Source organism: Plodia interpunctella, chromosome 8 (genome assembly GCF_027563975.2).
Source record: "Plodia interpunctella isolate USDA-ARS_2022_Savannah chromosome 8, ilPloInte3.2, whole genome shotgun sequence".
NCBI lineage: Eukaryota > Metazoa > Arthropoda > Insecta > Lepidoptera > Pyralidae > Plodia > Plodia interpunctella.
In genome coordinates this window covers 3,531,908-3,546,442 of record NC_071301.1, presented here as the reverse complement: position 1 = coordinate 3,546,442, position 14,535 = coordinate 3,531,908, and the positions used below count along the sequence as shown (strand labels likewise).

The following is a 14,535-nucleotide window of genomic DNA, read 5'->3' as shown; positions in this document are numbered from 1 at the left end:
AATTTCAAGTGTTGCAATTGATTAAATTAAAAAGTTTTCTTTTATTGTTAGTTCATCTATTCACTACTAGATGGCACTTGCCATTTACCGTGTAATAACTTTTGTTCAATAGATGGCAGTAGTGTAAATATTTTTCGTGTCAAATTTAGTTCATCCATTCACTTACTGCTAGATGGCACTTGCCGCCATAATGTGAAATGGCTATTGTCCAATAGATTGCTGTAGACTGTCGTTAATGTCGGCTCCACACTATCGGCAAACAGTTCGCCAAATATTGCATTTTCGATGTACATTGCTGGATTTTCCTTTCTGCTTTCGAACTAGCTCCACACAAAATTACCTCAATCCAACGCATCGTTTTGACGCGAAAGAAGGATAAACCACAGATAATAAGAACATTTCAATGTAATATTCTTATATCTGTGGGACAAACATACTTCGAGTCATGCCCCATTATTGCGCGCTTCGTTGTGACGATGCACCAAGTTGTAGGTCCGTCCAACTCCGTTGTTTTCTATAGGTTTTGACATTAACGTGCGTACATTGAAACTTTCGAGGAATGTCAAAACGACGGAACGCAACTGAGCAATGGGGCATGACTTTTATAATGCCGGCTACACATAACCGCGGTGCAGTTTGTCGAACTTTGCGGATTCGGCATTCGATATATACCTACTTAGATTTCTAGTTTTTCATTGCGGTATTAAAAATATAGGAAATACGTAGGATATACTATATTAGATTAGGTATCTCACGTATTTCCAAAGTAAATTTAAAAGCGTTTTAATAAAACTCAACAAGTGAAAGTAAAATATTTAATTAATTTACATTATATTTTAAGAATTGGATGACAGTCACAGTTGAAATTAATTTGTCACAGATATATATCTAGTAAGTAGGTATAAAAACGGGAGTTGGGCAAGATAATACATAAGCAAATAACTTAAATGGGTGTGTGGTTCCGCCCTACAATAATACCCACTCCCGTGGGTGTCGTACAGGGCGACTAACGGTCAATCTTTGCAGCTGATAGGCAACAGGATTGATGAAAGCCAGGCGGCTGGTTATAATATTACAGCCGAATCTTCAAAAGGGTTGGCACCGGGTTTCGCTGTGTGACAGCCCTGGATGCAACCGGAAGCATAACACGCGAAAATGAGAGAGGGACATCGAACTCAAAATAGGAGAATTTTTACATGAGTTCTCAGAAAAAATCTTTATACACTCGGGCAAGTTTAGAGGCAATTTGATCTAATTTACCAGATATTTCAAAAACTAATGTGTACTTAAGTACGTTATTTTTATATATAAAAATAAGCTTAAAATAGATAACGTCTGTATGATCGCGATCTTATCATACTTATGTGAATGTCTATATCTGCGCCCGCTTTACAGTGGTAACTATTCATAATACTTTAAGTTTTAAATACTGTAAACCTACAGTTATTTTATAAAGTGTAATTTATCAAGTATGAATGATAATAAGCTATGTACAATACTGATCTAGTTCAGTGATGAAATTCACTTTCGCCACTTTATTACCTACATACCGTTTTATTTTAACATTGCTCAATGGACCGTGGAACAAAAAGGTTGCTATTATCTTATCATTTTAATTTACTATTCACAATACGTTTTCATACTATTTCATTCCACATTTCACAAAACATGCACACAATTTTACCACAATATTTACTTACTTAAAACTAAATTTAGACCCAATTATATCGAGTTTCTTTTAGTGACGACAAAGTCACACATCACACATTTTACTGGTAGAATCACTTTACATTACGCAAGTCTTTGTATTGACACTAACTTTAACTTAACGCTAATAACGGCTCTTCCGGATCGTGTTTCGGGCTTTGGAATTTGGAGTTCTTCTTTTTCCATTGCTCTTTCTTGCTCAACATCTTTTGTTTGGTTGCTTCTAACTTCGCTTTCGCTTTCGATATCTTTGGCGGCGCCACAACGGGCTCATCCAACCTCTGAAGTGTCTCAATAATATTCTTCGGTTCGGACAGAACTTTCCTAGTTTCTTCTGATATCTCATCCATTGTAGCATTTTTATTTGCATAAACAACAACGTAATGTGAGAAAGCGGTGTTGGATGGTGTATTAATATCGGCGAAGTCTCTGAAGTTAGCGAACTGATCTTGGTTGTAATTCGGCCGTGGATTAGCTATGTAGCCTACACCTATAGATGGTCTTCCATGTCCATTGTTATAGAATGAGCTGAATCCATCATTGTAATCCGAATCTTCATCATTTTGAGCGAAAAATGTTCCACCTTTGATGATTCCGAAGTTTCCGGAGCCGAGAACGCTCGAGCTCGCTTCCACGAGCGGGGCAGAGGACGCCGTGCCTTGCTTTCCGAATGTTTCAGCATTTCTGTAATTGCCAAAGAGTGGATAGTTCAGGAGGGATCTATATGAGTTTGGCCTTTGGCTGTATGCACCTTCATTTCCGAAGCCTAGTCTAAAGTTGTTCTGTGGGCGAGGCTCAAACAGGTTAGCGAAAGACGGGAAGAAATTTTGCGAGTTTCCTATTAGTTCTAGGGAGTGGTCTGTTTCATCGGCAGCTGCTTCCGTGTCTTGTTCCTTAGCCGCTTGAGGTCGGACAGCCGGGGGAGCGACGGCTTCTGATATGATTTCTGACGACTCAGCATTTAGGTCTTTGGCATCATCTGTAACAAAAGAAATAACGCTCAGTGAAAGTTGTTTCAACTTGTTTAACTTCAGTCTCTCTGTGACATAAAGTTCATTATATGACCCATAATAATATAATGTTTAGAGAATCCGACCTAGTTATAGAAAGCACAATTACATATAGTTGTATAATACAAGTCTTAATCCATTACGTCAAACATGTCGCAAATGTAAATAAAAACGAAAATTGTCTGACCTTAAAACAGTATGTAATTTCATATGCTGTTGATGCATTTCGTATAAATAATGCATGAATCTATTGTTCTGATTACACGAATGAATTAATTCAGTCTGTGGGTGTGCCGAGTGGCTTTTGACATGTACTTAGCGGTGTATAGTGTAATAGACATGTGTTTTATGAGTTTGTGACGTAGAATCGTGTCCTTAGTGTGAGAGCTACCGCGTGTCGCCTAGTTAGCGATGTTTCCTGTTTGTATATATATGAACGGGGAAGCAAAGGCTGGTATCGAATGTCTCAGCTTAGGCTTTGCTCAGATTTTAAATTATTATTTGTGATTTTTATAATTGCTTGTTAGGTAGATATCTTACCTTTCATTATCTTAATTACCTACCTATATTGCATGTATTCTTTGTAAGTGTGTGTGTATGTGTTAAAAAAAATGTGTTGATGCAAGAAAATTTTATTGTATATGTTTTATTCTATTGTTGTTTAATGTTATTACAATAGTTCTCAAAATACTTTAGCAATGAGTAAGAACATATTTCAATAGATTAAACCTTAATAATTTTGTAAAAGTTTTTATTATTTGTGCCAATTATATGGCGACCTTAATTTATGTTTTTCGTACGTAGGTAAGCCTATTACTTATCATTACGGCGGGTGATTAAACGATTGACTCCATCTAAATCTATTATTTTTCTTTCATCATTTGTATCACCTTCTATACTTTAATCATACTCTCATTAAAGTGATTAATGACACTAAACTACATAGTCTATTACGTATCCACGATCACACTGCCCTGTGCGGTGCGTTTTCCGCGTGGCTAGCCAGAAAGATGTCGATAAGAGAAAACGATATTATGTCACATATCATATAAGTAAGTACTTATTACAAGTACATAGGCAGGTCCAACACTACATTTGCGGTCTGCGGCCGCGGTTTCCTATTGCCTTTTAAAAAGTTACAGTTCCAAATTTGAACTTTGAAATGTAGTTCGAATGTTATGTTTTTGTAACGATTGCGTATCTTTTATCCGGTTTCACAATAATATATTATTAATTAGATTAGGAAATATTTAGGTTATAACATTTTAAGACTGTAGTAATATCTGGTAGTTCTAAATAAAACCTAATGCTGCGGGAAAGTAGTAATATAAAATTGGGTAGTAAACTTTGTAATTTACCTGTTATGAGTATTTTAGATGTATTGAGGTCAGAGAAGTGCTAAATATAATTTTGCCTACTTATGTTTACTATAATTACCTACATGTAAGCGATAATAAATATAATTACGTAGGCGACTAACCTCGCCACCTTTGACCCGCGATTTAACATACTGCTTAACAATTCACATTTTTCTTCGGAAAATCACGCGCAATTTCAAAACTATGTCATAGGTCACTGTGAGGCTACAGTCGTTAGATTTACACACTCGAAACGTGACAATATTATGTTATATTCTGTGTCAAAATCATGTTATTATTGCATTAGTAACTTAGACGTGTTGTTTATGTAGAACGATCAACGTTTTGTCAAGATGTGTTCATTTTGCCAAGTTTAATAAACCAATACTCACTACTTAGTGGCCAGTGTCGTTGAGTGTATCTTATTTTAAATTAAAAAAAAATATTTAGGTAATTTCTTGGGTTTTGCTATTGCCATCTCCATTCATAATTATCTACTAGGCTTAGATAATAAATTGTCGAGTGCAGGTTTCCTCACGATGTTCTTCGCCAGAATCAAGTGGTGAACGACGAAAATGACCATACATGAGTCAGATTGGTATACCTATAAATCATAAACAAATATGATAAGACCATCTTTTATAAAAATCGTATAAGAGAAAGCTAAGATCTGACCACTCACGTATACAGTTTAGCCCTGTTTTAAAATGCTACTGATTTGATCTTTATTGTGAGCTTAACTTTTTATGGGTTTCTAAAATAGGGTTCGAAGTTTAATTGGTTATGTAAAAAAGTTAGGTAAGAAATGACCAAGCTAATGGTTAATTTTATTGTATTAAAAAAAAAACTAGGAATTATTCAAGTGAGCTATTTCAATAACTAACAAATTACATTGCTTGAATTCAAATCGTTACTAAAACAAATTCGATTCATCAAATTTAATTTTAGTGTTAGCAAATTTAAATAGGTAATTAGTTAATTTCATGGGGATTGACTTGCATAAAACGTTAGCTGCAAATGCAGCATTTTGTAGTCGAGTTTTTAACATCAAGTAGAAGAAGAAAAGTCAAAGAGAAACACGCTAGCCCCGTTCATCTCGTCTCATGCCAGCTCCAAAATGTCGCCGAACTCAGACACATGCCGACGATGTGAATGCGTGAACATTGCGTAATTTGTACGAGAGCTTTTTTACCGCAACGTATTACGAATGTACCAAAGTTGCAGGCTGCAGTTTGGGCTTTGTAAAACCGGGCACAAGGTAAGAGACAATGATATTAGTACTCCGTCCCGTTTCTTATCGTGTATTTCTAATATGTATTTCTCTTTCTTGTATGAGCGAAACGAAAGACGAAGTCTACACTTTTCTCTTTCTACGCAAAAAGTAGATTAAGAAATAGTTATAATGTTAAAATATTGCACGATTATAATAGTTGAATGTTTTATGGTAATTAAAGAAAAGCAACCGCAATAATTATTATTCGTAAATTGTTAAGTGCTGTAAAACCTTGGAGAAACGGGGTTATGGTTAATGAACAATGGAACAGACAGTATACAAAGAATGGTTTAGCCACATTTTTATTATTGTATAAAGTCTAACTCTTTTATTTATAAATAAGTGAAAGAATAATTTAAATAAGTTTTGGCACTTTAAAACATGTTGTATTGATAAAGAAACAAAATATATTTTACTTTTAAGTATGCTTTATATTTTTTTATGAATAACAGGTTAAGTTTAAAAAAATAATACAGAAAAAATATCAAAAAGGAAAATTATTATTTCTTATAAGTTTACGGTTGAATGCGTTCAATTTTGTTTCTTCTAAGTATCCTATCCTTTATTCCTTATTTAGACTTTTATTCTGCCGACGTTGAAAGATATTAAAAAAAACTCATTGATCTGCAAAATTTCTCAACATGCTTTCAATTTAGTAATAAGTCGGCCATAAATTATTAAATGACTTCATTTAGTGATTGTGGTTTGTCAAGAAAAAGTGATCATCTGCATAATGTACCGTAATTCGTTTTACCCACATGTTGTGTTACGTTACGTCATAAATGTACGGATTGAGAAATATCGTTCTTCATTTGCGTCTCGTAATTTATTAGGTGCTTTAGCAGATGTAATGACACAATTCGAGAAAGTATAGTTATTCATCATTCTTATCGACGAGGAAGATCGGGTTGTATATTAAAATTTGCGTAAAAGAAACTTACATTTTATTAAGTTTACACGGTCAATAGTTACAGGGAGAATGTATTTACAAAATATACAATAATATGATAGAATACAAAATACAATTTGTTTTTTTTTTCACCTTGAGTTTGTAGCTATTGCTCAGAGGTACAAAATTAAGGTCAAAAAGCGATTAAACTTTATGGGATTATCTTCCCGATGACGTCTATGGAAGTGCAATAAGTACCTACTGGGTATGGGAATCATGTTTTTTTTTAATGAACAAAATGACATTTTTATGTTCTACGAACAGTACAGTGTAGTTTAAAATTAATCATTCACAGTGATTAAACTACCACACCATAACACAGATAACTCTTCTTTTGTTAAAGCAAATGTGCAATTCCTAGCAAAATTATTACATGGTTTGGTGCCATAAGGCCCTCCAGTTAGAGTTGCAATAGGGAAATAGAATATTAAAAGATTATCTGAAAGTTGTTGTCATTAAATCAGATGATTTCCTTGTCACCGATAAATGTCCATAACAATACTTGTATGTATTAAAATGATTGCTTAATATTGTTATTATCATATCCACATTATACGTTGCAAAGAGTATCTACTTCCTTCAACAAATACTGTTATAGCGACGTTTTCCTGACAGCCTCAGGCCATACATTACCTAAATTATTAGCTTGTCGCAATAAACGATATCTGTAATCATAAATGAATACAAGTTTTTGTTTGTTTTTTATTCAACGAGCCATTAATATTTAAAATGTCTACGAAACTAAATCAAAATAATGTATTTTGTTTAGATAATTGTTTTTGAATTCAGCAATCGTCAATTCGTTCAAATAGCTCTTTGTGCCATTTACTACAATATGCATATACGCATCGGGATATCAAATAACTGGAGTTACATACGCACAGCGTTTCATCGGGTAATGCAGCGTTTCGACGCTTAAATAGGACGCACCGAGTAAGTTTTTTTTTGTCTATAACGTTGAGCAACCTTCTATCCCAGTGACATAAAGATTGCTCAAAGTCCATCACATCGCACTATGCTCTGACGAAACTGGAGCATAGCATCGATTGTCCAACGTGTGTACATGCAGTGTTCATGTGTCAAATGGATCTAAAGTCTGTTATGAAATTAATGTAAATATGATCATCTTACATGAACATAGGTTGTTTTTTAAATATAGTTTTAATTCTAAAAGAAATGATGGTCTAAGGTTTTAAAATGTAATTTAACAAATGTTTAAAAATGTTAACAATTGAAGAGTTATATAAAAAGTTGACTCTCGCTGTAAATTGTAAATGACGTATGCTATTGTGGGCACGAACACACGAATATATTTCTTGAATACAATTTTGTATAAAAAATATTTACAGCTCATTTGTGGAAAACCTCAAACTCAATATGTTTTGGAGCTCAAAATTGCACACGTCACTGAAAGTTACGATGCAATCTTAGATAATTTTTTGTACTTTTTTGCTAGGACATGTAGCTATGTAGATGTAGGTACCTACTTATAAATAAATATTATATAAATGAAAGTGTTGAATTTTCTGTGACACGCAATTAGTTAATAGGAGTCATATAGATAACTATTATAGTTGTATAATGCAATCTATTACAACCAATTATATAAGGTGGAAGTCTTAAACAAATAGGTAGTTAATATTTACACAGCTTAGTATAATAGTTACGATAGTCAAAGTCGTTAAATAAAAAAAAGATGATTTATAGTAGAAATCCGGAACGTATACAGAAAATGTAAATGCTTGTTCAAGCTTTTATATCTGACATCTGACATTTTGAACTAATGCAGTCAGTACATTTCTAGAGCATTTGTGATGTTACACAGATACATTGTTATTTGATGGATGGATGTTTTTTTATTTTTAATTTTTGATCTGAATTACATTTGAGTGTCAGATTACAGAAATATAAGTAATTGAAAAGCAACTATAAGATGTCACGTCAGATATTAATTTAATTATTCAAGTAATGAGAAATGGAGCGTGCCTGATTTTTTTGAGTCAGTTTGCATACAACTTGCCATATGTTAATTTATTGTGATATTAAGATAGTTTTTTACAAAAACGTAATTTTTGACACAAGCTATTGCTGTTGTTGCAAGCCTTTATAGATAGACTGTAAGTTACTAATCCATACTTTTTGAACTAGTAGGATTGATATTACATTTATTGACATCTTAAGTGAGAAACTGTCGTGTATATAGCCATAACGGCAATCACTCGATCAAATACATAAAATGTAAATAAGATTCTTGATCAAAAATGAATAGGTAGTTAGTTATGACGTTTATAAAAACAGTTAACTAGTGAATGTATCAATCACTCAACTCACGTAGTGTCGTGTTATGTTATGAGTCATTATTCATTCGTCATGATCATTGATAAAGTTGTATAAAATGTACATTACATTTCCTTTAAATTCACTTCAGGAATTCAGGAGAAATTTAAGTAGTTTAAATGTAATATTAAAAATCTTACGAAAGTTTGTATGTGGGTGGATATTGATAATTACGCAGGATTTTGATGACATTTGGTATAGGTACAGGTAAATCCTAACGTTTGTTAGGATCGAAAAGTTATTGATATATAGCAACATTTTCTGCATTAGCAATTTTAGCTGGTAACAAAAAATAAGGTTAAATGCAATGTACATTTTATCAACGTAAAATGCAATTTTTTCTCAACACTGAGAGTACCTATATTAAAAAAGATTCGATTGCACACTCGCTCCAAATTCTGCATGGCAGAATAGCGGATGCTCTTTTATACTTTTTGCGAAACAAATTATATCATAGCTCCTACGATGTGCGTGATGGTGTCTAGTTGAAACACTCCAACTTATGTCTTTGACCTATTAATATATTTTATGTAGGTATATTTTGAAAATGGAGTGAAGTTTTAATTTATATTTTAGCAATTTTTTGAAGAATACACTACGTAATGTTTTTTAAACAATATATGCATTTGAGACAACTGCATATGTAATTACCCTGCACGAAACTCTACCATATGGCAGTAACACTGGCTAATTAAAAATTTTGATATTTTTTTTATTAGTGGACCCTGGGCTCCCACGCTTAGCATCCGTAGGAATCGGGAAAACGCGCAGATGAGAAAGAGACAAGACGTATCTTGTCTTGCAATTAATAATAACACAACTCTTTCTTACACCATAAACAAAGGAATGTACATGTAATGTACTCATGTACCTACATGAGTACATTTGCAAAAAAAAAAATACATAAATTAATACGTCTACAATTAAGGCTTTAACACTATTTAAAATTTAAGATATATCCCTACAATACATTTATTTTAGTTTTTTACAATACATTAAATTTCAATGGGCCATATAAAGACACTTGATCTCAACCCTTTTATCCTTTCAGAGAACGTGATTCGGTGGTGATATACAACAATCGTACAACAATGTGGCTAATGATGTAGTTATTGTGCATATCGTTACTCTGCCATCGTATTAGAGAGGCTAGCTCAAGGTTCGATGCATTTGAAATACCTGCATTGTGTCTAAGAAGCCGGCCACAAACAGTAGTAGATAGGTTTTTAAACCACTTTTGTTTTGAATGAGTTTAGTCGAAAATCTTCTCATTGTGAAGAAACTGTGAATCATTTCAAGCCCTAGAAGTGTGAGTTTTGGGTTTATTCGGTTCATTAATACCAACATAGTAGAAGTACATGTATCCATGAAAGTATATACTTACTTTCATGGATTAACATATATTTTTTTGTGCTACTAGAGAAATTGTTTTAATATTTCGAATGAAGTGCTTAGTCGGATCGGTGAACTACGTAATGGCTATTGAAGTCGGAGCTATTATTTATCAAAATATGATAAGATATATATTATACGTACCTAATGGAATTAAGTAATAGACAAATACATCTGCAAGTATGTCACATTTACATGAAAATGTTCATATTAATTTATTCATAGCCATTATATACTTTGTTAAATTACATCGTGATGGAATTTAAAACGTGGGCTGGAAACGGATGCCCAGTCATTATTAGAATTATGCTTCATAGTCTGTGCGTTCTTCAAAATCCTAGTTTATGGTAACTATTTGTCGTGACTGCAATAATGTTATAAGCAATTTATACAGGACCTTTATTAATGCAGCATCTGGGAAAACATATGGATTGAACAAGCATGTACTTACCTATATTCTCAATGATGTAATCAATTTATAACAAAAATCAAAATCATAAGTATTTTAAGCTTGAATCAACCTATTTCTACGTACATATTTTTTTAGATTTATCTAAAAAATCATGCATAATGGCCATAGTATTAGCTGTTGCCCACAGCTCCCGCGGTAGATTATGCTTGACTTCAGGTCATAAACTAACCTCTTTAACCATTGTTAAAGCACACTTTAAACTAAAGAAAAATTTTACATTAACAGAACGAGACAAAACATACTTGTGCCTAGTCTACTAACTTTTTCATTAATAATAACGTAAATATTTAACTATTCAAATTTTTTATGGAATTTGGAATAGACAAGTAATCACGGCTAAAGCGTGACTGATGATAGACTTTCGCATTTATAACATTAGTATGGATAATGATAAACCCAGGAAGATAGGAACAGAAAGTTTATCTCCCAATAGCGTAACAATAAATTATTGGTTTCATTAGTCGAATGGCGGATTTTCGTTGCTAATAGCCGGCTATAAAGATGATGATGGGTAGGCACTGCTGCATATTACGATCAGTATCTGTCAGTGTTTCACTTTCACGAGGAGGTGCAATGATCTTTTTCTATAAGGAGTTGAAAGCTTCCTTTGTAATGTATTTTAGCATTTTATTTAAGGCTCACGACATCTATTTGGACCACATGCATTCGGTAATGTAAATTAATAAATAAATCTTGTTTATCATTTTACCTATATTTTATGGTGCATGTAATTTGGTATACAGAAATAAATATAATTTCGTTTATATTTATTAATAAACTATTTTGGCTTTATCGTTATTATCTAGTAAATAATTAATTACAAATGGTTTAATTACGGGCGGCGGCCGTAGGTTCAATGTTCGTTCTTGACATGGTAAACATTTAATGTATTTTTTTGGTTCTTTGTATACAAATACAATAAATAATATTTATTGAACACTGGCTGGCAAAAATTTTAAATAATATCTTTTTAGGATATGGTGCTAGAAAAATAATATTTATACTTTTAATTTTAAGATTTTCATATTCTGCTTATAGTAGCAGTAAGTTACTTAAATGTGGTCTGTCCTACTGAATCAGATCAAGTCCACCTTATCAATGACATAATACGGAACCTACATGTCACTGAGTCAAACCAATATTTAGAGACGTCACGTAACCACAGCATAACATGTGCATAATCTGACAAACGAGAGCCATCGACCAACCCACAATAGCCAGTGGAACTATTCTGTAAACTAGAATTGAAAGTGCGTTGTACTATGACAATATGTAAGTACTAATTTTGCATTGCTACAAATGATTATCTAGTAATTCAGAGAGCATCCTTATACGGCTTATTGCTCTTTTATTTATCATTGTCTTAGAGCATTGAAGTCCAGTATACGCTTTCCTACTTTTTCTATTTCGCTTCGCATGACCTCTTGCTTCCTTAGTTCTCAGCTATTGGCACGCATATCATCTTTGATGACATTAAGCCAGCTTCTTGAGCCTTTCTGTTAGGATCAGGCAGAAGCGGCATAGTCAGACATTATATCATCTTCTTGCGTTTCAACTGGATGTAACCATATCAAAATAAACTAGATAATTGATATATAGATAGCAGAATATCTCGTCAATATGGAATACATTCAAATATATTTATTTATTGACACTAATGTCAATAAATAAATATATTTGAACCTTCTTTATTTGATACTAATATCAAATAAAGAAGGTTCTGTATGAATTGTGAAATTCAGGCGAGATGAAAGTGATGTGGCATTCAGAATAGGTACGGCAATTTCTATAGAAATCGCTATTCATGAAACTAATCTGATCGCATATCAGCTCTCTCTTCGTGACTTGTCACTTTAAATAGATCACTATGATCGAAGACGGTTATATGTTAAAGAGGTATGTTTACATGTCATATACATACATCAGATAAGCTAAACATATTTAAAAAGTGGTATGACTTGTTGAATTATACCTATTTTTTATTTCCAAAAATCTCTTAAAATTTCACTTTTTCAAATATGCCGATATAATATTATAAAAAAAGAACGATTGGTAACCGGTAAATCACTTGAAGGGTATGCAATACCTGTTGTAACTTATAAGTAAGACGATTTGTTCCGGGTTTACCCGATTCGCCTAGTTAGAGGTATAGGCACATTATGCAACTCGTAATGGAAAGCGCCATGACCTTTTCGACCCTTTGATAAGTATTTTCACATGAATAAGACCAAATTTATTGAGAGGGGCGTGTCAAAACAAAACTGACGGCTAATTGTGGTTATATAACCTTTGACATTACATTTCTTATATAATATGCAAAATTTAATGATTGTCCGCGACGAGTATCTCACGGGTATCTAATATAACGGTGTAGTGAAAATAGCTCTTAACAAAATTACGTAAAATACTGAAAATTTGGCGTGTGGTTCCCGGAATTCCCTGAATCACTCCATATACCTACTACCGTGGATGTCGTTTAAGACGACTGGGACACAGTCCTTGGCAGCTGGTAGCTGTAGAATTAAATTCCTATAGAGGATTGAGTCGGGCAGGCAAAATGTAAAATCGCAATCGTAATTTTTTCGCGGGCTTCGTGGCGTCTCAGGCCCGAATGAAACGAGAACACGCGAAGATGATAGAGAGTTCATACTCAAAATTTTATAAATGTCACACACTAACAACGTAACTTTATATAACAATATTTGTATGTATTACAAATATTGCATGAACATTTTTATAGTAAAATAACCTTAGCTAATAAATAGTATGTATAACCTTCATTACTGATTAATGAATGGTTGTGGTTTTAACAAGACATCGCACAAAACATGTTCACTTCACAATTTATCACTCAAAGTAAATAAGGTAAGGTAACTTCCGGTGGCTACCTAACCTAATGGAGGTTAAACATAATTATGAATTGCGTCTAAAATACATCAGTAGCTTAGTTTATTTAACAAACATTTTATAAATATTTATATAGTTAAAAGTCTATTCAGCTTTCTACAAACCATGGACCAAATATAATACCCGATGTATACGGTTTTGCACACCGATGATAACTTTTACACAGGCTTCACGAAAAGGAACTAAATTAATTTTCCGTGCATACATTGGGCGACGGACTAGATGAGTTGGGCAGCGGTACTGCGTTTCCCACGCGTCTGCCTTCCGCCCCGCGTATTGTCACACTACTTATGGTTAGAGAAATAGCAATTGGATCTTTCTTTCTCTAGTTTTTGCGTCAAAGAAATCTATAAGAAAGAACAAAAATTCTTTCTTTTTTGCGCCCTGCGAATTTGGAAAGCTATGTTCTTACACACCTATACATCTAGTTTCATATGGAACAAATTTTTTTCATCAAAGTACGTCTTTATATTTCAAGCAAGAGCATCAAAGAAACCGTTCAAAATGTTAAATTATCTACATCGCATACAAAATACATTGTCGAGTGAATAAATAATATCGCATACATCTAGCACTTGTACCAGGATTTCCTGTATGTTATGACTATGCCTAGTATTTTCCGCCACAGCCTGTGAACTCTTCCCTTGTGTTGATGCAAATGCGTTCTCAAGATGTCGAAGCATCTTCAGGAATTTATCACGCGTTGAAAAAATCAGTAACACTCTCTTTCATCTTACCTTCGCGTGATGCCTGAAACACGCGGTCCATTTATTATACCATTGAATACCAAACACCTTTAAATTTGGAGATTTGGCTCTGAATTTCTGACTGCCTGACGTCAACCCTCTTTGGGAATTCGGTTGTGGCTTAGCATCTCTTGTGATCGGCTTGTTCGACGTCCTGTTCTAGATCGAACCAGACGCCAAAATAAAATTCAAATTGAGTGTAAGTGAATCTTATATTTGTATTAGTTCTATAATTATTTAAATTTACTATGAGTATTTTTACCATTATTGTGGTATACTTATACCCAAGGAAAAGTATAGGACTAGATTTATTTTAAATATAAGTATTTAAATTTACATCAAAATCTAAGTCAGGTAAAAACGAAATCAATATATCCCTTGACA

General features: G+C 33.3%; 1 protein-coding gene across 1 annotated transcript in view; it reads right to left on the bottom strand.

Annotated features, from left to right (window-relative positions):
- Positions 1–801: 801 nt before the first annotated feature.
- Positions 802–14,535, bottom strand: part of LOC128672016 (uncharacterized protein) — a 50,966-nt gene continuing 37,232 nt past the window's right edge. The window contains exon 2 of the mRNA XM_053748899.2: positions 802–2,686. Within this exon, the coding sequence (XP_053604874.1) occupies positions 1,821–2,686 (866 nt within the window). The 3' untranslated portion in view covers positions 802–1,820. The remainder of the gene's footprint in view (positions 2,687–14,535) is intronic.